Source organism: Panthera uncia, assembly GCF_023721935.1.
Source record: "Panthera uncia isolate 11264 chromosome B3 unlocalized genomic scaffold, Puncia_PCG_1.0 HiC_scaffold_1, whole genome shotgun sequence".
NCBI classification, from domain to species: domain Eukaryota; kingdom Metazoa; phylum Chordata; class Mammalia; order Carnivora; family Felidae; genus Panthera; species Panthera uncia.
In genome coordinates, this window is record NW_026057582.1 from 37,037,228 (window position 1) to 37,063,048 (window position 25,821).

General features: G+C 35.5%; 1 protein-coding gene across 1 annotated transcript in view; it reads left to right on the forward strand.

Moving 5' to 3' along the window:
• LOC125909445 (potassium voltage-gated channel subfamily H member 5) overlaps positions 1–25,821 on the forward strand; it is a 191,778-nt gene that overhangs the window by 110,493 nt on the left and 55,464 nt on the right. Inside the window, exon 3 of the mRNA XM_049612654.1 lies at positions 12,401–12,653. Coding sequence (XP_049468611.1) covers positions 12,401–12,653 — 253 coding nt within the window. The remainder of the gene's footprint in view (positions 1–12,400; positions 12,654–25,821) is intronic.

Genomic DNA, 25,821 nt, shown 5'->3' on the forward strand with positions numbered 1-25,821 from the left:
TTGTTCATTCATCAGTATTTTGTAATTTTCAGAATATACATCCTGCTCATGTTTTGTTAACTTTGTACCTAAATAATTCATTTTATAAGTTACAAGTGGTGTTATGTTTTTAATTTTGGTTTCCATATATTCATCCTTAGTTTTACTTTTTTGGAATATTTGTTTGGCATTAGCCTCTCTATTGTTTTTCCTTATAGTCAATACATTTACCTCTCAGTCTGCTCTCTTTGATCTGCCCTGGGCTGAAATCAGATCACGTCTGCGGTATCTGGGACTCTGGTGGTTTCCTTGAGGCATTAAGTGATGCTCAAGGGCATCTATTACATGTACATCCTACACACTCTGTGGCTGTCTTTTCTCCTATTTGTGGACATTTTTACTTACTCTGGCTATTTTACTTATTCATGGCTATTTTCTGGATGATGAGAATTGTAATAAGTTTGATTACTGACATGTCTTGTTTCCCAGCAATGAAGGTATTGGTGACAAATATCAGTATAAGTAATACATAAACCAACATTCATTTAGGGCCTATTTCCCCAAAGTCCTTTTCATAATGTCAACATAACATGCTGTATCAAAAAGATGATAATTTGGTTTCTAGTGTATGTAGAATACTAATTAAGTTTTAAAGGAATTTCTTAAACTTAAAAAACACATACAACATTCCCCCTGTGCTACTAAATAGGCTCATGCAAATAAGAAAAGTCTGTTTAATTAACGTTGTAAAATTTTAGTCACCATGACAACATACATACTATTAAGTAAATAAATAACTAGCAATGTTCACTGTCGTGTTTTCAACTCTTATCAATAGCACTGATACAAACTTAATTAAGATAGTAGAGACTACATTTAGTGATAGAATTCACTATGATGTACCAATCATTTAAGAAAAGCTGCTTCTGTTATATGAAATGAAAATAGAGGTTGATTAGCTCTAATCACAAAGTTGATTAGCTGTAAAATGGCCAACATTTCACTTTGCCTGTGCCTATGGCAACTTTTCCCCAAACATCCCTTACTTATACCCTCCTCTGACCTGCTGCATATTATTTCCTCCAAAGTTGGCTTCCTTTTGCAACAGGGTAGCCTTTCCCTCTAGCTTTGACTGACCTAGTAAATTTGTCTTGTCTTCCTGGTAAGATTGGCAAGCAAACTGCATGCAGGAACTGTTTGGAACCATTTTTAATGCCATCTTCTATATGTGTTTCACATATAATAGACACCATATACCAGTACTATGTAATTATTGAACATAAGTAGGTAGTCCTGTGCCTTGCAGTGGTTTATCCCATAGATATTGCAACTTAATTTTTACCAAATTTGCCTATTGCCAATATTTTTAGTGGTTGGGAATGGTGACAGTTATGATTTTCCATATTGCATTTTATCATATAAAGGCGCATACACACATACATCCACACATAACATATACAAATGTTAGGCAGGCAGATGGATAGATTTCCATATATGTAAATACCATGTAATGGCTACTCAGATGAAGATAAAATTTTTATCACCCTAGAATGCTATCCCATTCTAATTTTGTCAAAGCAATTACTGTGCCCTTCTGAAGTAACCACTATTTAAAAAATTGAGATGTAATTCACGTTATCATAAACTTCATCATTTAAAAGCGTATAGTTCAGTGGTTTTTAGTGAATTCACAATGTTGTGAAACCATCATCACTATCCAGAGCATCATCATCACCTCAAAAAAAAAAAAAAAACCACCATTCCATCAGCAATTACTTTCTATTCTCACCTTCCTCTAAGCCCTTGGAAAGGACTAATCTACTTTCTGTCTCTATAGATTTGCTAATTCTGGGCATTTCATATAAGTGGAGTCATAAGATATGTGGTCTTTTGTGACTGGCTTCCTTCACTTAGCATGCTTTCAAGATTCCTCCTGTTGTAGTGTATATTGGTACTTCATTTCTTTTTATGACTGCATAGTATTCTTTTGTATGGAATTTACCACATTTTCTTTTTTCCATTCGTTAGTTGACGTGCATTGGGCTGTTTCCTGTAACTGGTATTTTGATGCCGAACTTCATAGAAGTGGAATTATACAGTATATATAAAGTATTCAATTTCATGGATATTGTTCATTCTATAGCTAATGGGCATTAACTTAGGGTTTGTTCTAAGTTTTGGCTATTATGAATAAAGATATAAAATTCTTGTACATGTCTTTTTATGAATATCTTTATACATTTCTCTAGTGTATATGCATAAGAGTGAAATTGATGGGTTATGGTATTGATAGCAGTTTAGTTTTATTAGAAGTTGTCAAGGAGTTTAGAAAAGTGGTGACAACTCCACTAGAATACGTGAGAGTTCCAACTGCTCCACATGTTCTCCGAGTCTTGGCATGTTGTTGGCCTTTTACATTTAGCCATTATGGTGCAGGTGTAGTTGTATCTAATTGTGGTTCCAATTGGCATTTTCCCATACCTAATGGTTTTGAGCACCTTTTAAAATCAGTGGCCATTTAGATAATCTATCTTGTAAATTGTTCACATCTTGTTAGTATTTTATAAAAAATTGGGTTTCTACCTTTATCCTATTGACTTGTGGGAGTTTTTCATATATCTTGGATAGGACTCCTTTGTAGGATATATGTATTATAAATATCTTCTTTCAATCTAAGGCCAATCTTTTCATTTTCTTAACTTTTAAAATTGTATTTATTATACATGTTATGTTTTTATTATATTTATTATAGTCTATACATTGTTTCTTACCTTTTGCTTATGTATGAATTACTGCCATAAAAAACTCTAGAAAGCATACTTGTGCATATAAATATTCAAATAACTGTACCCTTTTATCTATTCCAGTGGTCCCAGAGAGATAAATTCCTGAGGCACTTTACTTACAGTGAAGGACTTAATTTACCAGAAAGCTTAGCTATCCTATTTCAACTACATATAATAACATAACAGGATTTATTCAATAAGAACACATTGATCGAGGTCTAGTCTGATGAATGTCAGCATATTGGGAGAGTGACTGGAAGAGCTTAGTGTTCTCTGAAAGATTCCTGATTTTATAGTAAAGCTATTTTACACATAAATACACCAATAGCTATATCTAGGCACCACATCTGTAATCTATATATGAGTGTTAGAGCTGTGAAAAAATGTTGCAGTGTGATCCCAATTGTTCAAACATTGATACTCTGTCTTACTTTACTGTTTTTCTTCCAGTTAATAATCTCCCAACCTTTTTAAGCAACATAAATTTTTAGCTATTATTTTATATATACTTGATTTAATCTATCTGTATATACACATCTATATATAAACATAAATGTGTATTGGCACTTATATATTCTTTTATACAATCAAATAATCAGATCTCAAATTCTTTTTAGAATTAAATGCAATATAAATGACCGACCCACATATCTTTTGCTTCATTTACTACTCTGACTTCTTTGGACTACCTTTACTTTCTATAGTTGGTATAAGTATATATATGTACACACACATATATGGGTAGATATATTAAATTGCATAAGTAATTTGAAAGAATACTGATGCACATCTTCTGGAATTTTAGTTTGCTCTATTGGAAGAAAAGTAGGTTGAGACACAAGCTTTCACAATCATAATCATTCTAGAAATAGCTGTCACTATTGGTTTAACAGCTCGATTTTGTTTCATTCATTCTCTTTAGACAATACCTATTTGTTTAAAAATAACTTTTTAAAAATAAAAATGTATATATTTAAAGTGTAAAACATGATTTGATTACATATACATAGTGAAATTATTTACTACAATCAAACTAATTAACATATCTATCTTCACATTATTAACATGTGTGTGTGTGTGTGTGTGTGTGTATGTGTGTGATTTTTTAAGTAATCTTTTAAAATTAAAATATAATACTAGGGCGTCTGTTGGTTAAGCGCCTGACTTTTTGATCTTGGCTCGGATCATGATCTCATGGTTCATGGGATTGAGCCCCACGTGGGGTTCAGTGCTGACAGTGCGGAGCCTGCTTGAGATTCTCTCTCTCTCTCTCTCTCTCTCTCTCTCCCTCTCCCTCTCCCTCTCCCTCTCCCTCTCCCTTTCCCTCTCCCTCTCCCCATCTCACACATGCACATATGCACATGCTCTCTCAAAAATAAGTAAATGTTAAAAAAATTAAAATATATTACTGAAGTGTGGGAAAATTATATTATAAATGAACAGCTTAATAAATTTTCACAAAGTGAACAAATGTGTTTAGCCAGCACCCCAACACCTCATTACTGGAAGTCCTTCCATGTTTTCTCCAGACATTAGCCAGCTTTGCCCCTCCACAGTAACCCATATCTTGACTTCTACAACCATATATTGATTTTGCCAGTTGTTGAACTTTATATAAGTGGAATTATGTAGAATATACTCTTTTGTGTTAGGCTCTTTTCAATCAACATTGTGTTGTTGAAATTGATCTATGTTATTTGTAGTTGTTTCTTTTTCCATTTTTTTTTTTTGCTGATAACAGTCCATTGTGTGAATATACCACAATGTATTTATCTATTCTAATATTTATGGATCTTTGTTTAATTTTCTTTTTTAAAAATATTTTTTAAATTTTATTTATTTTTGAGAGACAGAGAAAGACAGAGCATGAATGGGGGAGGAGCAGAAAGAAAGGGAGACACAGAATCTAAAGCAGGCTCCAGGATCTGAGCTATTAGCACAGAGCCTGACACGGGCTTTAACTCACCAACCATGAGATCATGACCTGAACCAAAGTCGGACACCTAACCAACTGAGCCACCCAGGGGCCCCTTTTTGTTTAATTTTCAACTTGGAGCTATTATGAATAGTGCTCCTACAAATGCTCTTATGTGGTTTGGTGCATATATACAGACATTTCTGTTAGGCATATACCCAAAGTGGAATGGAATTGTTGGGTCTTAAGGTATATATATAAACTTTTGTCAGTATAGTCAGGTAATGGAACTACAAATTCACTTCTACCACAGTATATGAGTGGGCCATTCTTTTAAAGAAGCTGGAACATTATTTATCATAGGTGACTTTAAAAGGATCACTGCCAGATTGTTTCCAGAATTGTTTCCATTCTTCTGGATAATTCAGTCAAATATATTTTAAAATATATTTCTAAGTTTAGAAAATACTTTAACATGTGGAAAAGCATTCCCTTTTTCACTTTTTAAAAATTTTGAATATAGTTGACATACAATGTAGAATATATTTTCAGGTATACAGGTTAGTGATTTGACAGGTTTATACATTATGCTATATTCACCACAAGTATAGCTACCAATCTGTCCCATTACATTGCCATTACAATATTGTTGACTGTATTCCTTATGCTCTGCTTTTTATTCCCATGACTTACTCATTCCATAACTGGAGATCTGTATCCCTCTCTCCCTTTCATCCTTTTTGCCCAACTCCCCACCCTCCTTCCCTCTGACAACCATCAGTTTGTTCTCTGCATTTATAGTTCTGATTCTGCTTTTTGTTTATTTCTTTAGATTCCACTTGTGAGTGGAGTCATATATTTGTCTTTATCAGGTTGACCTATTTCACTTAGCATAATACCCTCCATGTCCATCCATGTTGTGACAAATAGCATGACCTCATCCTTCTCATGGCTGTGTAATATTCCATTGTGTGTGTGTGTGTGTGTGTGTGTGTGTGTGCATGTGCGCACGCCATATTTTCCTTATCTATTCATTTATTGATGGACACTTGGGTTGCTTCCATGTCTTGGCTACTGCGAATAGTGCTGCAGTAAACACAGGGATGAATATGTCTTTTTGAATTAGTGTTTTCATTTACCCTGGGTAAATACCCAATAGTAGAATTATTGAATCATATGCTATTTCTATTTTTAATTTTTTGAGGAATCTCCATAATGTTTTCCACAGTGGCTATACCAACTTACATTCCTAGCAACAGTGTACAAAGTTTCCTTTTTCTTCTCATCCTCATCAACACATATTGTTTCTTGTCTTCTTCATTTTAGCCATTCTGAGAGGTGTGAGGTGGTATCTCATCGTGGTTTTGATTTGCATTTCCCTGATGATGAGTGATGTTGAGCATCTTTTCATGTGTCTGTTGACCATCTGTATGTCTTCTTTGGAAAAATGTCTATTCGGTTCCTCTGCAAAAGTATTCTTATTTAGTCAAATACATGAACATAAAAAGTACACACATGAGATTAAGAATAGAGAACAATAAAAAATCTAAATTTTATCAGAGCCCTAAATTTGGAAAGTTAGTGGTCTAGAACATTGCACCTTTAACAAGCTAAAAAATCGTAACAATTGCTATTTGTTTCTTTTTATTGCTCACTTTACTGCAGAACCAAAACTATGAAGAATTTGGTAGAATGGGTTCACTACATTTTTTAAACAAAATCTTAAGTCTCACCTTTGTATATGTGGTCTATTTGCAGAAAATTTGTCTCTAAAGTGAAACCTATGAATTTTAACCTATAATCTCTCACTGATCATATCAGTCTTCTGTTGCTAAATATGACCTTTTACTTTTAAATAATGGAAGTTAATTTGCTTTGGTTTTATTTCATTACATTGTTCCTGAGTTAATTCCTTGGAGGTTTGGATACCCCAGAAATTGGCAGACTAACCTCCAGACAGCTGCTCTGCCTTGGTCCTCATGGCTGCCTGGTTATACTTGAAAAAAAAAAATAAGGTGAACCTTTTTTCTTCCCATAAAATGAATGAGAATTGAATTTCTGTAGCGAACTTTACTTCATTTGTTGGCAGTCTTAAAGCTCCTCATTCCCAAGAAGGATTGTAAAAATGTTTTATGTGCAAATGTCACTTGCCTTACTCTCTCCACTGGTTTTCTCTAATTTAATACCAATTCGGTTGGATCCGTGAGGGGAGATTAATTAGCAATGCATAACTTAATTGCATCAAAGGAAGCAGGGATTTTGAAGAATGTCAGTGGTAACTTCATTGCCTATCAAAATGTCATTAATGCATTTATTCCTTTGTCCTAAGAAAGAGAACGGTGGGGGGGGGGATCATCTTCACTTATCAATTATTATTAAAAATAGCTGTCACTATATTACCCCGATATAAGATTTTGTAGATAATAAAAAAAAAAACAATTTATTTTAGAGCAGTGAGAAATGTCAAAAGGGGCCCTTGTTTTTTTCACTACTTTCAGAAGCTTAAAATGGAAGTATCACGATTATCCTCATTTCACATTAGAAATTTGTTGTAGATTGAATAAAAGCAGTCAGTCTGTTGTCACTAAACTAGGGAGTAGTGGTAGGAGACCACCTTCACTAATATTAAATAAAGCTCAACATTCTGTCTCATTACAGTTCCATATACAATTCCATACAAGCCATGTACAATTCCATTTTTTGTTTCAGGTAAAATTGCCTTTTCTTTTTCAAATGCAAATGAATGAAAAATTGAGGGGAGGGTGATTATTAAAAAGATGTAAGATAGTCTCATACACTTCTGGCTTAAAGAGTAATTTATTCTGCCTTTTCTGGGAAATAAGTTGGCAAGATCCTTGAAAATGTTTTTATATTTTGCCCACTGACTTTTCTTCTAAAAGAATCTGTCCTCAGACAATCTGACAAAAGTACAGAGTATTTGTTGTACCTTGATTTATGAAAGGGAAAACTACAAATCTTGATATCCAATAATAATGCAGTGGTTAATTGTGTTATAATTGTATGATGGAGTATTATGCAATGATTCAAATTATGTTTTTAAATCAGTATTTCATGGCATGGGAAGTGATTATAATGAGATATAAACACAGCAAGAAATAAAGGTTTGGAGAGTCAGGTTTCACGAAAATGGTATGTATGTATATAGATATGTAAGTAATGGAGAAATCTTATTTTCTTCTTTATAGGTTTGATTTACTACATTTTATATAAGGATTGTTAAAATGCATGTTTAAGTGTATTCAAAGAATTAATAATAGAGAGGATAAAACCTTGTTCTTTGGGCTTTGTATAGTCAACCATTTCCTTAGAGAATCTTGATTTAACTCTTTGGCTTCTAATTCAAGTTTTTAGGCTTGCTTTTCTAAGCTTTTGCAACATTACTAGTATCATAATGGATAAAAGTGATGGGGAAAATGACATTTATCAAATATGTTTACTCCATGCTAATATATAGCTCATGTCCTTTTCATCTATACACTGAAACTTATATTTCAAATAAGATTACTTCCTTTTGGCAAATAGTAATGAGATAAATAATTTGTCAGTGCATCCTTATGTCTTCACCCACACACTAAAATATGGCAATACATTTATCTGAAGCTGAAATTAAAGTGTTTAGAAATGGAAGCAAATCTGCAAGGAAATCTAGGCTGCTCTTTGGTGGTGGTGGTGGTATGCACATCAGCGATTTCTTAATAAAAAAAGGTATATTTTGATTAATTGGACATTAAAGGATTTTCAGAAATCAGCATCTATATTTTTGTAGTATTCAAAGACCCAGCAAACACAAAAGAGTGCCAGATGTCACATTTTGTTCCTGGTTGAGCTTCGTTGAGGAGCATGGCTTAAAAACTGGAACCCAAAGAGTTTTGGGTTTTGCTAGTAACTTATTGAGAGGCCTTGAGCAAATCACATAAACTTTATGTTATACATTTGCCTTATCTGTAAAATGGGGCACTGGACTAAGAATAGTCATTTTTTAAGCTATTCGTGACTGGAAGCTCTGGGGATACAGGCACTGAAAGTTTTGCTCTTGGATCTGGAGGGCGTGCATAGTAGCCCACATGTTAACAAGTGTATAACCAATTCTTACTAACTACGAGTTAAATGAATGACTATATGTGTCCTTGGTATCATAAATCAATGAATTTCAAAAAGTTTCCTCCTTCAGACCATGGCATTTTTTTTTCTTTTTCCAGGGTTGGTTGCAGAATTCTAAGAATGACTCCTTGTATATGGCTATAGCTCTTCCAAAGAGAAAATTTATCCATTGTCCTAATTAAGAATCTAATTTATAACTATCCTGACATGAAGAGGGGATACTCATTTTAATATGAATATTTTCTACTGAAATGTAATTTCATTTGTTTATAACTATAAGATACCCAGTAAGGACCTTATCCACAAGAGATTGCATATGACATTCAAGGCAGAGTACATTGAAATTAGGACTAATGGACCAGGTGTTAGAGTCATCTTGAATGATAATTTTATCACTTAAAACTAAGTTTTGTCTTGCCTAAGACACTTGTCAGTGCCTTCATTTACAGAAAAAATAATCTATACTCATATTTCAATGACAGACACAGCATGTAAGGCACATGCTCTATCTAAGGATAGGGAATGAGCTTGCCACTGGGTGTGACTTTGGTCTATTTTAACTTAGTTTTAACTTGTCACTTTATGACATTTGAACTTTAGTATATGGCACCTATAAAAATAATAAATGAATTAGTGTCATAAGTGAAGTGAAACAAAAAAGGGAAGATGCAATTAATATGTAATAAAAATCCTCTTTTGATATGCCACTGAACAGAGAATATTGCTTACATTGGAGGATTTCATTTGAAGCATGCATCCTGAAAGACATAATTAAAAGGACATAAAATGACTGCTAACCAAAATGAATCCAAAACATTAAAAATCCTGTAAGGTAAATGGAATAGAAACAGAATGGTTCATTTTCCCATTAAGCTATTCAGTATAATGTTTATGCATGTGTGTATATATTTTAAAATTATTTTTACTTTTTGGCTTTTCTAGCACTAATTTCATTTTCAACTTGAGAAAAATATTAATATTAGCTAGTGCTTGAAATATCTTCAGGGTCATGCTGAGATATTTCCTTAATTTTGCCTAGAATCTCAACAGCCAAGATACAGAATTCAAAACAGGGTGGAAAATAAAAAAAAGAAAAAGAAAAAGAAAAAGAAAAAAAGTATATTGTTTTTCCAGAGAGCTAAAGCAACAATAAACTTTGTAAGAATATTCATGTTCAAGGGGCGCCTGGGTGGCTCAGTTGGTTAAGCATCTGACTTCGGCTCAGGTCATGATCTCATGGTTCATGAGTTTGAGCCCCACATTGGCTGTCTGCTCTCAGCACGGAGCTCTCTTTGGATCCTCTATCCCCCTTTCTCTCTGCTCCTCTCCCACTTGAGCTCTCTCTGTCTCTCTTAAAATAAGTAAAGTTGAAAAAAAAAGAACAAAAAAAAGTACTCATGTTTGATAGGGGTAATAAAAGCCAACATTTCTTTAGTCCTGGCCATGTGCAAGGTTAAACTGTGCTAAACTCAAGCCCTTTCATTTAATTCCTGCAATGGGACTATGAAATGAGTGCCATTATCCCATTTCACAGGTGAGGTTTCTAGAGATAAGACAACTTAGGCTACAGAGGTAGTAAGTGATAGATATGCACCCAGATCTAAGTGTTCTCGAGCCTTATCTTTTTCCTACCTCTAAGCCATAAGTAATGACTCCTAGGCAACATGGGCTCCCATGTCACCCTGTCCATGTCCTGTCCTAGCACTTTTCTCATTGTATTTTAACTTTTTGTACATGTCTTCCTCCTGCTACTTTGTGGCTAGCTCCTCCAAGGCAAAGACAGTGTCTTATTAATCCTTCTAGTTCCAGGGGCTTACTGCAGGGGTGCACCCCATCATTGGAGTTGAATAAGTGCCTATTGAACCAGTAATATCAGAAGTCATTAAAGATTAATATAATAAAGAAAACATTACATTACTTTGGAAAACAACTGATGTGGAAGGGAAAGTGCTAATTGCTTCTAAAGCTGTGTTAGGCATTCCTTTCTTCAAAGATGAGATTTTTCAGGATAGGTGAGTTGATCCCTACTCCCTTAGGAATTATAAGGAGCATTAAAAAAGCCACAGAGTTGCTTAAGTGGTACAAAATAATATGTACGGTATTAGGAAAGATTAAGGGAAAGGATACTGGAAGTATAATTTAATTAATGGTCTTTACATTTATGATGGACTCATCTTCTACACAGGGAGGAAACCAACTTTTCATTGATCATGAGTCCCGAGTGAAAGGAATATCCAGGATATTTCAAGCCTTAGGTAATTTTTTTAAAGGTTAAAATGTATGTAGTACAGGAAAGACACACATTTCATATTAAAACTTTATTCAGTATAATTTAATGGGGAAAGATCAGCTTAAGACTTCTATTTGAAGGGCTGAAAGCCTATCAGAGAAAAAAATTTCTGACAAGGAAACTTACCCAAGGGGGCTGGGAGAGGATTCTAAGTGAGTTTTTACACACATCTTTCAAATAGGTGGTACTGACTTCTGTAATTACATCTTGCTTTATGATGCTCTGATTAGATGTGGTGATGGTGTCCATTTTATTCTGGGTCATTAATTGCCCTGTCTGAAAGCTACAGGCAATAAGAACCTTCCAACCCTTTGGTAGAGAGCTATCTAAGCATGTTTCTGCCAGTTGTGCCCTCTTCTGAAGGCTGCCTGTAGCTTGAATTTTCCTGTTTCCCTTGGCAGTCTGGAGTCAAAGACCAGTACAAGCAAGGTTGCCAGGCAGTAATGTGCTCACCTTGTGGGCGCCGCCACTCCCAATTGCATAAACCCTACAGAAGGCTAGTGAATACCTTTTTCACTCCTTGAGCATAAAGCTATTTGTAAAATGAAAATTTTTAGGAGTGAAAATAGACACATCAAGGGTAGAGTTTTATCAGCCAGTGCCCGCATGTCAAGTTACAAGGGTACTTTTGTTGATTTTGTTTTCTTATAATTGATTAATATGAATCCACTTCCCATGTGGAGTAAAGTACATCAGACTAAATTTGGTTTTAGTTATGAAAAAATTCTAAAACAGAGACTAGACTAAGATGAAAGGTAATACCCTATTTTAGTTGGCTCTTTGATGAAATTATATTAAGGTTTTTTTCTGAGACTCTTCCTAACCACCTAAGACTCTGTTCTTTCTTAATGTTTTATTTATTTTTGAGAGAGAGAGAGAGCACAAGCCAGGGAGGGGAAGAGAAAGAGTGGGACAGAGGATCTGAAGCGGGCTCTGTGCTGACAGCAGTGAGCCCCATGTGGGGCTTGAACCCATGAACTGTGAGACCATGACCTGAACCGAAGTCAGATGCTCAACCGACTGAGCCACCCAGGCGCTCCAAGACTCTGTTCTTTCTATGGAGAGATCCATACCACTCTCAAAGTTTTACTGTGTGATGCTGCATTGTAACACTCCATATGCTCATCAGCCCATCTCCCTGGATAATTAGGTCCTTGAGAACAGAGGTGTGACTTTTAACTTTGCATTCCCAGCATCTAGTACAGTATGTTGCCGACTTTGTCGCAGCTAAACATTTGTTGGATGACTTTTTTACTGAAATAGCCTTTTTTCTTTTCTTCTCACTTCTTCATTTCTCACTTTCTTCAGGTTCTCTCCATCTGTCCCAAGGACATGAGAGCTGATATCTGTGTTCATCTAAATCGGAAGGTTTTCAATGAACACCCTGCTTTTCGATTGGCCAGTGATGGGTGTCTGCGCGCCTTGGCGGTAGAGTTCCAAACGATTCACTGTGCTCCTGGGGACCTCATTTACCATGCTGGAGAAAGTGTGGATGCCCTCTGCTTTGTGGTGTCAGGATCCTTGGAAGTCATCCAGGATGATGAGGTGGTGGCTATTTTAGGTACTGTGAACTTTCCTAATGTAGTAGCAAATTTGTAACAGTTTTAGAGATTTTGCTTCTCAGGTTTCTTAAGAGAAATTTCCTCTGCTTGGTGACTTTGGAAATTGGGTCACTAATGAGACAATGAATCTTAGTAAAAACTAGTAATGCTCTTTCAGCAAAGAACATTCATATTGGTCACAGCTTAATGGACTGCACAAGGGTTTGATTAAACTTTCTTTGGCAATAGTAGGACAATACCTTTTAGACTAGAGTTGGTCATAGCCTAAGCTGTCTGTACCTCCATGTTGGTAAGTGTGAAAATGGCTTGTGGAACTATTTTCAGGTTGCTAACCTAGAATGATAGTCTCAGAGGGGCAACAGAACCTGTCTAACTCAATACTTTCTTTTAGATATGAGCAAAATGAGGACCAGAAAAGTTTAGTGACTTTCCCAGCTAGTTAGTAAATGAGTTAGGACTTGAGTACAGATCATCTTATTCTAAATATTTATGCCTCATTCATCCACAGCAGACCTAAGTAATGAGCTGAAAGTGATGAGGAGGTAAATGAATTTAACCCATTATGTTAGAGTAATCATAGTGCAAGTAAATTTCGGTTTATAAAGCTTGTTCCATCCATTCGTGAACCAAGAAAAAATATTTGGCTAATAATAAAATTAAATAAAAAATTCAGAGACCCAGTAGATTGTTATACTAACAAAAAGGAGTCAGAGATAGAGTATGTAAATAACAACATTTTAAGAAATTACATGTTTGGGGCATTGTAATGTGTATATTGGTTAAAATATGCTAAATGATATTTTATTTTATTTTATTTGATCTTATTTTATTTTATCTTATTTTATTTTATTTTTTTTGAGAGAGAGAAAGAGAGCATGCACATGTGCAGGGGAGAGGCAGAAGGAGAGAGAGAGAATCCTCAACAGGCTCCACTCCTAGTGTGGAGCCTGATATGGGGCTCAATCTCAGGACCTCATGACCTGAGCCGAAATCAAGAGTTGGTCGCTTAACCGACTGAGCCACCCAGTGCCCCTAAATATTTTAGATTATTTCTACTCATAAATCTGTAGCAGTTTCATGAAGTCCACATAGGTATAAAAAGAAGCCGTAATGAGGTCAGAGAGAATCAGCCCTTGTTTTTCTCTCAAGTAAAATAAAATTGCAGGATGTCAACTCCATTTTCATATTTTTCATGGCTTGTGTCTCATGAAAAACGAGTTCAATTTTTAAACTATTGGATTTTTTTTTTTTTTTAGCTACTGAGGTCAATCTACCATAGCTTGAATGCCACTTACTCTTGTAAGTAAAAGATTGGACTTCTGTGTTTTAGAAGCTACAAAAGTAAAGTCCAGCACAAAAATGAATAACTGATTTCAAAAAGCACAATTACCTGAAATAAGACAGAATTTAGTATTGAGAAGCAGTGAGCCTTCATAGGAAAATAGGTTCAGTAAAATTAGTAAGAGTTAGAGAAAATGGTTCCAGGTTGCAAATGACAGAACACTATTGAGAAATAGCATTACAGTTAAGGTGAGATTTCTTTTAGGAAATATTTTTATTTTTTATTTTTGCAAGAGAAATTCGTATAGCACTTTAGAGTCAGCACCGTGTTTAATGCTACTTAGTGGTTGTTCTGCTTTGTTCCCCGGAGTATAAAGGCGTTCTATGTAATCCTTCATAAAAAGTGTGTATTTTGCCAGAACAATCCTTTGTGGTAAAATGAAGCATATACACACCACATCCATTCTTGTTTGCTTAAAGAAGAGGATAAAACAGGTGTATTTTCTTTTCCTGCATGTTCATGTCAATGGTGGGTGGGAGAACAGGCATCGGATATATTACAGTGAAGCGTGTGCCTTGTGATAAGTTACCTCAGCTGTGTACTCATTGTCATTTACTTTGCCCCATTTTCTTCATTACAGCTTCACCTTGGTAACTTACTTTCTAAAAAGAAGGGTGGAGAAAGCCCTGGGTGCAGTGCCGCTGGGTTGGGTTTGTTAAGCTGGAATCATTTGCTCAGTGAGACAGACAAAATGCATTTTCTTTTCATTTTAAAATAAAATGGTAGCTGGTTTTGCACAGTGACACAGTGAAAATGAACACAGGGCCCCTGAGTATTGGACCAGTCTCATTATATATCTGTCACATTTTATTTCTTTGTGTGCTTTTGTTTATCTTCTTCAAAAAAGTCTTAGGATTCAGAGACTTTTCATCTTTTGGTTTAATGAGTCAAATTATATGTACATCCCTCTTCCCTGGAAACTTTTCTTTCCTTTTTTTCCATGGGCCTCTCACAAAGATTAATTCAGCCAAAGGGCAGTAAGAGGATTTTTATTTAAAAAAACAAAAACAAAAAACAAAGTTTGACCCGGAAGTGATCTCTCAGGGTGGAAGTAGGTGGGCCAGGCTGGGAAGTGCCATAGTGGCAGAGGCTACATGGGCTGGCCAGCTGCCTTGGCACCATGGGGCCAGACAAAAATACTGTCTTACAGGAGTCTGTGGTTTGGATCAGTGATGACAGGACAGATGTGGTGATTAGCTTTGGGAACTCTGTCCTGGTACCTTCTGCCAATCTGGGTTTATTGGAGAGACAGTCTGAAGACATTGTGGACTGGGAGGGTGGACTCCTAGAGAACTTCTGCAGGAGAGGGAGCACGAGGGCATTGTCGGATTGCCCTTGCATTCACACCATGTGCAGGTTCCACCCTGGAGGCCTCTGAAGCCCTGCCTGGAAACTACCCTGGAACCTGCCAGGAAGGTTTTTCCTAATAGCCAGCCTCTTGATTTGTAGATCCCCACTCTGGCTCCATTTTGTGATTTCTTAGTGTGGTTTCCATTGAGTACGCATGTTTTTAGACTTTTCTAAAGTACTTTTATGATTAAAAGAAGGGTGGCGGGTGCCTGGTGCCTCAGTCAGTTAAGTGTCCCACTCTTGGTTTCGGTTCAGGTCATGATATCATGGTTGGTAGGTTGGAGCCCCATGTGGGGGTCTGCATGGGTTTGGGATACTCTCTCTCCCTCTGTTCCTCCCCCTTCCCCCTCTCTCCCAAAAATAAATAAATAAACTTAAAAAAAAAGGAAGGGTGGGAGGGTTATTTAACACTCAGCATACCTTAACAATGTTTTTTTTTTTTTAATGTTTATTTATTTTTGAGACACAGAGAGACAGAGCATGAATGGGGGAGGGTCAGAGAGAGAGGGAGACACAGAATCTGAAACAGGCTCCAGGCCCTGAGCTGTCAGCACAGAGCCCAACGTGGGGCTTGAACTCATGGACCGTGAGATCATGACCTGAGCCGAAGTCAGATGCCCAACCAACTGAGCCACCCAAGCGCCCCGCCTTAACAATGTTTTAAGAGAGGGAGAGGAAAAGAGAAACTCAATAGTGTCACTCCTAACATTTTGGTGACTATCCTTTCCTTTTCTGCTCTTTCTGTTTCTCTTCTCCTTCTTCTCATTTTTTGATAGCTTAATTTTGACATAATTACAAACTTAGTGAAAAGTTGCAAAAATTATCAGGGAGTGAAGTTTGATAAATATCTTTGGGTTTTCTGCCTTTTTAGTAAGTTGGTTAGGTCTTCTGCTGGCATACTTGGGTAGTTATTACAGGTTTGGTCTCAGACCACCACAAAAAATCAAGTATCTCAATAAAGTGAGTCAAGTGAATTTTCTGGTTTACCAGTTCATATAAAATTTATGTTTACACTATACTGTAATCCATAAAGTGTGCAACATTATGTCTAAGAAAAAAGTATATATCTCAGTTGAAAGGTATTTTATTGCTAAAAAAATTGCTAACCATCATCTGAGCTTTCAGTGGGTCGCAATCACTGGTAGCAAGTCACTGTAACATATAATAATAAGGAAAAAGTTTGAAGTATTGTGAGAATTATTAACGTTTGAGTCAGAGACACAGAGTGAGCAAATAGGGGTGCCTGGGTGGCTCAGTCAGTTAAGCATCAGACTCTTGGTTTCGGCTCAGGTCATAATCTCATGGTTTGTGAGTTTGAGCCTGGCATTGGGCTCTGTGCAAACAGCGCAGAGCCTGACTGGGATACTCTCTCTTCCTCTCTCTCTGCCCCTCTCCCACTTGCATATTCTCTCTCTCTCTCTGTCTCTCTCAAAAAATAGATAAATAGATACAACCTAAAAAAAACCACAAAGTGAGTAAATGCTGTTGGAAAAATGATGGTAAATAGATCTGCTTAACATGGTGTTGGCACAAATCTAAATTTGTGAAAAACACGATATATGCATGTTAAAGTGTCTTATTATTAATGTGTTTTATCTGTGCCTTCTTGTATCTCCTGTAGTTTGTGCTGTCTCATGGTTGCTGCTGTGTTATTTGGTGCACAGATATTCATAACTGTTGTATCTTCATTGTGAATTGTGGCTTTTAGCATTGAAATGTGTCCTTTTTCATCAGGTCTAATGACTTTTTGCCTTATGTAAGAGACAGAAAGAAAAAAACATGTCTCACATCCGAGCATAGCTCAGAAAAATGAAGATTTACCTCAGTTGGTCTGATAGGAGAAATAAACAGGATTTTCTCTCTTTTACATTGATTCGTTTGCCAGTTGAAAGGTAGAGAAGGGAGGTCATTTTAAAATTAATTAAAATTGCTGAATCCAAAGAACAGGTGCAGTTTCATTCTTTTGGATCTTTGCCTCTCAACAGTCCCTTGGTAGGTACATAATTCTTTAGTGTGTCAAAAATGCTAAGTGTTTAATGAATACGTTCTGAACCATAACTAATTAGTGGAAAGATTAAAAATGTAGTCAACAAAGTGCTTTCTTTTTTTAACGTTGAAGGATGGTTTCAAGATGTTTTTCTAAATAGGGCATGTGAAGATAATTGCTTTTCATGTCTTTTTCCAAGTTGAAGCTCTTTCAGTTCTTACACCTCCACCTTTTTCTTTTTGACCTTCCCACTTTTTATGAGACACAAAAAATTCCAAATTAAGTTCATGATGCATATGTAATATTTTATATTCTTTAGTATCTTCTTGCTTTTTAGTTCCTACCCTATAATTACCTAATGTGAACAGATTTACTGGTGTGGCCAAAACAGCCAGGTTACTTTTAAGTGTCTCAGCGAGGTATATTGCATCTTTAAGGGCTATATAAATGACATTTCCCTGTGAATGATAGACCTGGATCCCAAGATATTTGTTTTGCTGCATTCACATTTTGTCTTTTCTGGGTCTGTTGATGATGAGAATCATAGAGCTGGAGTTCTTAATCTAAAACAATCTGTATCTAAGTCTTCTAATTGTAAATTCAAATTCCCGAGAGAGTTATGCTTATTTATGTAGTTTGGATGGAGGGGTTAGATATTGTTATGGGGTTAGGGCAGAGAGCAGAAGTGAGGCAGAGAATGACAGAATTAAATAACCTTAATAATAAAAATATAATTTCTAGTACCTGAGTTAAGAGTTTTGTGTTATCAAATAAAACTTACAAATTATGGTGCTCAAAATTCAAAATCTGCTTATTTTTACTCCAAAAAGAAAAAAAATTCTAAGATGTGAATGAATAATATTTTGCTATTTTGAGAATCTGCGAAAATGTGACTTTCATGCTACAGTTAAGATTTCTTCCCGTACTTGCTATTAGAAGTCAAGTGTTTCACACTTTAAATCCTTAAAAGGGCTTTTCCTAAGCCCCCAAAGTTATTTTCTTTTGCATCCATGTTTCTGTTTCGAGATGTTGAACTATGAACCAGGTAGGTTTGCTATACATTATTATGATGAACATGGTGAATTCAGACATTTTTATAAAGGTCAAGCCAGTTATTTGCTTTAAAAAAATTACATGCTTGTCTTGTTTTAAACTTTCAAAGTAGTGATTCCAACATCATTTGTATGGTTCAAATTATATACTTATTGTTCTTCAGCCTGTAGATTTTTTGGATAAAATGCAAGTCTTTACAGTCTAGTAGTTTAGACTCAATTTCAAATTCTTTCCCAATCATCCTTCAAAACTAAGTCTTGTTGATTCTATCACCTTGTTATCTCTTTATCTTATCCTTAATACCCCTTCACATGGTGACTGCTTTTAAAAGCTTGGTCCTGGGCTGTGACTGCCATCTGAAAGGCCTGGAGAGCTCACAATCTGTCATCAGCTTCAACCTCCAATTCTTTGTTATGTGGCCACCAAAATATTCATTCTAAAATATAATTTACCATGTGGTCTTCTCATTAAGATTGACTTTTTAGCAACGTGAGGATAAAATGTAACTTTTAGCATGGCCTCTGAGGCCATTTTGTTCTTGTTTCCTTTCCAGCCTGACTTGAGCCATTACTTTGCCCTACTGTGTTTTCACACCATGTTGAATTGAAGGAAGTTTCCTACCATTTGGGCATTTTGAACAAGGAGAATACAGCAGGCCAAATGTTAAATATCTCAGGTCACTTAAAACTCTTTAATAAAACACTCCTTCCTTGTTATACATCAGGAATTCCCAGTATCAAGAAAGAATCTAATTTATACCATGGTGATTGGCCATGGTAGGAAAAGTTGAAATTATTTCTTTGGAAGGGGACTTAGCTTTGATTCCTAAAAGTAGCATTACTTTCCCTATCAACTGGAATAAATAGTCTGCAAGTCAGAATTAATTTTACTGAAAATAAACACTTAAGGAGCACCTGGGTGGCTCAGTTGGTTAAGCGTCCGACTTTGTCTCAGGTCATGATCTCACAGTTCATGAGTTCGAGTCCCACATTGGGCTCTGTGCTGACAGCTTGGAGCCTGGCACCTGCTTAGGATTCTGTGTCTCCTTCTCTCTCTGCCCCTCCCCCACTCATGCTCTGTCTCTCTGTCTCTCTCTCTCTTTCAAAAATAAGTAAACATTAAAACAAAATTTTAAGAAAATGAACACTCAAGAGTTAAAAGGGGCTTAAAGAAATAAAAACCATATTTGTGGTTAGTAAATAAGAAACCCCTCCCCATGCTTAAGTAAAATTTAAAATCTACACATACATTTTGCTTTTAATATTTCTTATCAAAAGTATATTTTTGAAAAATGCACTTCAGCCCCTTTGAGAGGCTGATACAAATACCAATAGTCATTGAGTACTCATTATTTTATATGCATTATTATATCAAATCATTTAATCGACTCTGTGAATCAAGTATTTACTATAGTCATTTTAAAGATGAAGAAACAGAGGCTGTGCAGTATGGTATCAGGTGATTCACCCCAGGTCATACCTATTTTTTTTATTTTTTATTTTTTATTTATTTTTTATTTTTTAAAATTTATTTAACTTCAAATAAGTTTTTTTTCAATATATGAAATTTATTGTCAAATTGGTTTACATACAACACCCAGTGCTCCTCCCAACAGGTGCCCTCCTCAATGCCCATCAGCCACCCTCCCCTCCCTCCCCCCCCCCATCAGCCCTCAGTTTGTTCTCAGTTTTTAAGAGTCTCTTATGCCTTTGGCTCTCTCCCACTCTAACCTTTTTGTTTTTCCCTTCCCATCCCCCATGGGTTCCTGTTAACTATTCTTAAATAGAATTTTGAAATTATACAATTATTTGGTTTAATATTGACAGAAAATATAGTGCTTATGTTATTGTCACCAATTTGTTTCCTTTTATTAAAAAAAGATTTTTCTAACAACACTGTTAAATACCACACCAGTGTAACCAAAATCCTGCACCAAATATGACATGACTATGAGGTGGTTAATCATCTACTTACCTAAAAATATGGTCCTCATAGTGACTGGTTCACCGCCAGGCAGGTGTTTAGGACCAGGGATAACTGGCTCAGGGTGTCTCTCGGGAGCCCTCGGAACACAAGATGGGGATCTTAAATGCTGCTTGCCAGTCTTTCCTCTGGGCCCTGGAAGAGTTCAGAGTCTACCTAGTTGGGAGGTATGAAATTGGAAACGAAGCTTTCAAGAATGCCTCAGGATTGCAAGAATGGCCACAAATCTTTGCAGTTCCTTCCTAGAAGAGGTGGAGTTTACTTCTCCATCCCTGACTCTGTTCTGACCTTGGGACTTGTCTCAGTTCTTAGGCTGAATCCTCTACCCTTCCCTTAAGTGCTGCTGTTCTCTTGACAGGGTGGGGCCATGAAGCCTCCTTTCTTACTGCTCTTTTCTTTTCCTGAGGTCGAGACATCCACTTACAGAAAGCTTCATCTGCATTTTCCCAGCTTTCTTACACCCACCTATACATCCCTGTCTTGTTCCCACTCTCCTTCCCTGCCTTCATTGCTTATTGATACGGGATACTCTAGTTTTACATCTGCGTAACAGGAGCTATTTGACTCTTTCTTTGTATAAATAAAAATTTACAAGCTACATCAGTGGGTTTTTTTTAGTATATAAGAATTATTTGCTTCTCTAAAAGTGTCTTCAGGTTTTTATCCATTATAATTTTTGAACAGAATGACCTTGGGCATCAATCACCAAAGATTGGCAGGCATCAATTCTAAATGTTTTAAAAGATTCTATTCTACTACACCTATATAATTTCTTAATTTTAACACTCATCATCTTGTTGTTTCTGTTCTATGCCTTTAAAACATTAGTGGATGACACTAGGTGTTGTTATAGTCAAAGTCCATTAAAAATCACATAATTCTAAAACTCCTAGTGTTGTTCATGTATAAATGAATATTTTTATGCATATGTATTCATAATAAAGTTTATGAGCCTACTGCAATAATCAGAGTGAAGGGCTGACTAATGATAAAAGTAAATACAGGGATTAGGTCCATTCTATAGAAGAATCATCATATAGAGCCATGACTACACCAGACAGGGAACGACCTACGTTTCAAATGCTGTATTTTTAGGGATTCATTGGCTATATTAGATAGCTATACTCACTGATGAATAACTGAAATAACTTTAATGCATTTGTTTTATCCATTTCATTAACTCACCAAATAATGTGTTTCAAATTTTTTAAAAAGCTCTGACTATAAAACCAGCACCTCAGGGGATCATACTCCCTAAATATACCATGGTCTGTACTACTCCTTTAATTATATTGTTACTTGTCATCTCTGTTTTGTCTTTACATTTTCCAGTTTCATAGTCTCTGAATCTTTAATTCGCTCCTGTTTTACTGTCCTGTTTCCTGTGGTTTAGAAGTGAAATACTTCATAAGACTTGATGCAAAGAACTGAGAATATATAAATAGGCCAAACAACAACTTTCATGTTGAGTGTGAGCTTTTCTACTAATTTTAGGGCTTTGGGGGAAGGTTAGTTTTCTCAAGCCCTGAAATGTTTATAGCTGAGACTACTTGCACCCAGTGAGAGCTGACCTAAAAACTAGCATCAAATATCCTATAGCCACGAAGACGAACAGAAGGACCCAGATCTGAACTTGTGCAGCTACTGGATATTCCATGCACGATCCCATGTCTCTACAATCTGTGATTTCTGATTAGTCAGTGTAGATATGCATAATATTCCTTGGAGAAGAACGTTAGTCAGCTCTACTGTGAATGGTAAATTAATTAATTGATTTACAAGACACATCTTCCAGAAGTGCCATAAAAGTTTATTGTGAATTAAGTGACTATAAATTGGTATAGATAACTGGATAAAGCAAACACACTTTAAAATGATTGATTATATCAATGTGTATCCTAATGGAAATTCTATGTTATACAGCAATTAGTATTGCTTATTATGCAATGTGAGTTCCAATGCTGAGGGCTGAATTATCCACATTTATTAACTTTGCTATGCTTCTCTAAACTTCTTTTAAGAGGAGGAGCAGGGGTAAATTTTACTTTGCTTGAATCAGTTGGGATTCAAGTTGAGGATTTGGAGTTGAGGCCCTAGATTTTAGTCTTTTTTTTTTTTTTTTTTTTTTTGCCAATTTGACATAGAAAAAATATTATCTTGAAAATACAATTTGATGATTTTTAGTTGAATTACCATAGATTTATAGATGTAGAGACACCTTAAACATTAGTTTTTGTTCATCTTGTTCGCTTTAGGGTCAAAGCAACAGGTGTTGATTCAGGTAGTTGAATAACTATATCTAGGCCACACCATTACAGGTAGAGCCTCACATCTAACTTGAACGTCTTATTTCCCAATTTGTTCTTCTGTGTCTTTCTTCTCTCCCCTTTTTTCATTCACATTTTTCTTTCCAAAAAATATCTGTTTAGCTCTTGCTTGAACTGTTCTAGGAATTGGGGAATAACAAGAGTGGATGAACCAGAGAAAATTCCCTGCCCTTATGAGTTCATGTTCTAGCTTAATGCTATTCTTTCCACATCACAGGCTTTTTATTTATCCATGATATGAAAAAAATAAATAATTTAAAATTTTTGATAGAAATATGTATCAGACATATTTAACTTCAGCAGTTAGGTAAAATATGTAACAGACATTTGAGTGCCTCCATAATTAAAAATGGTCTGGGGGCACCTGGGTGGCTTAAGTCAGTTAAGTGTCCGACTTCAGCTAGGTCATGATCTCACGGTTGGTGAGTTTGAGCCCTGTATCAGGCTTTGTGCTGTCAGCACAGAGCCCACTTCAGATACTCTGTCTCCCTCTCTTTCTGCCCCTACCTCACTCTCTGTCTGAAAAATAAATAAAAATATTTAAAAAATGGTCTATGTTGGCAATGGGAAATTCATTTATATATGGGGTATATTTTACTCATTGATGATACACTAATCAATCAATGAATATTCATCTATTATTCTGTAGATCTATTTACATATTTTATTAATTCAGTTTTATTAAAATAGGTAAGGAAATACATCTGTGAAAGTAGCTTGCTATTTTTAAATGAAAATTAGGCAGATTCATTACAGAAAAATTTGGAAAACATAAAGTAGAAAGAAGAAAAAATAAACACATTACCTGAAGCCAGTTGCTATAATTATTTAAATGCACTTTCTTCTAGTCTTGTATCCCTTTGGCTTTATTTTAATGTTTATTTATATTTATTTTTGAGAGAGACAGAGAGAGTATAAGTGGAGAAGGGGCAGAGAGAGAGAGAGGGAGAGAGAGAATCCCAAGCAGACACTGAGCTGTCAGTGCAGAGCCCGATGTGGGGTTCATTCTCACGAACCATGAGATCATGACCTGAGCCAAAATCAAGAGTCAGACGTTTAACTGACTGAGCCACCCAGGCACTCCCCCTTTGGCTTTTAACACAATTTTAATTTCAGCAGTTAATTAATTTATCAATTAATAATAACATGTCCTCTATAGAATAACATAGAATAATGAAATACAGTATATTTGGTTTTGTCATGAATATTTTATTTTAAGAAAATAAGAAAAAGTACTTTTAATTGATAATTACTTTAGTCTGGGAGTTTTGGTTTCATTTTTATGTACTTTATTGTAGTTGTAACCAAAATTATATTATACTTTGTATCTTTATTTTTTCATTTAGTATTATAAGGTAAGCATTTTTGCACATTATTCCAAAAGACAGTTTTAATTCTATGTGAACTGATGCTTGATATGTAGATAGCTTTCCATAGTTGGATATTTTATTCATTTATTTGTTTGTTTATCTTACCAATCTGGGGTTGTGACTGAATATTCCATGTATTGGTCCTAAATCTTGATTGATTCCTGGAAGTGAAATTACTTAGTCAAAAACATTGATTATCATTGTAGTTACTGCACATGAAAATCAGATAGCTGAAGTGTACTGAGCACTTATAAATAGGTCAGAGGCTGTATTATAAGTGATAGTTTGAGAAACAGTCACAGAAATGAATCAGAAAGAAGTAGAATCCTTCTTCTGTCTTTTCAAGGAAAAACCTAGTATAGAGAGTATAGCAGTGACGATAGAGTAAAAGGAACAAGAGGTACATGAAAGCAGCCCTTTAGAAGCCCTGTTACTTTCATAGCACCAGGGACTATGATAATATAACAGTTGTTGATGTCTTCTGATTAAAAAATAATAAATGGAAATAATAAGACCATAAAACCCATCCAGAATCCATAAGGCAGAGAGAACCTACCATTTTGGTGCACTTGCTTTGTAGAGTGCATAAAATGAGATCATACTATGTGTATGATTTGATATTTTGCCTTTGTTATTTTACATAATGTGAACATCTTTTTGTCACTATTTTCCAATTTATGATACTTGGGTGCTGCATAATATTCTTTCATTTATTTATTTTAAATTGAAGTATAATTAACATACAGCATTATATTAATTTCAAGTGTACGAGATAATGATTCCACATTTCCATACATTACTCAGTGCTCAGTCAATGAACATTTTTATAATTAAATGTGGTACTTCTGATCATGCAATTAGAATAAATATGTGTTTCTTTACAATTGGAATTACTTGTTTAAAATTTAGATAATGCCACTTACAGATATCTAAAATTCATCTGTGTAAGTGGAGGTAGGGCTTATTTTTAAAATTTCTATACCTAAAGTCTCCCTTAGGTTATCTATGATGCTGTATAACCCCAGAGACTTACCTTGGGTCACAGGTCTCTAATTAACCTTCCTTGGACAAATGTAAGACTATCAGACCGTTGAATTGTCACTGTCACTAACTAAAAGAAGATTTTGGAGTGTCTGGAAACAAATGCTCAAGATTAATTAAATATCCATTATGGTTACCTTATGCTGATCATATGATCACATGGTAGTTTTAACCACTTTCTCAATATATGCATGTTTTCTCTTTCTATCCTGGAGTGCCTCATGGTTCTTTAAGGATTTCCAAACTGTCTATGTGGGCAAGAATGTGTAATCTCACTCAACCTCAATCTCTGTCTCTCTCTCTGTCTCTCTCTCTCTCTCTCCCTCGTTTCTCTGGTTACATGTTGCCTTTTCTCTCTGATAATCTTGCTGGCCTGAAGTGTTATAAGATGTTCCCTTCTTCTTCTTCCTTTTTTCTTGTCCCTTCTGACTTCAATCTTTGTGATGAAAGCAGATATTTACTCATTTCTGTGGTTAGAGTATAGAAAGCATGTCTTTGGCACAGTGCCTTAATTTCTGAGTCTTCCTTATCCCCATCTTGTTTGGGCAACTGAGTACTCTTGGTTTGGAATGAACTGTGGAGTTCAGCTCACCAGTGGATGCTGCTCTGAAGTGAAGAGTTGATTTCTGTGTGATTTCCAGAATTTCAAAAAGATATCCACATTTCACTACAGTATAGCACTCTTTAGGGAACTGTTGATAGCATAACAAATCT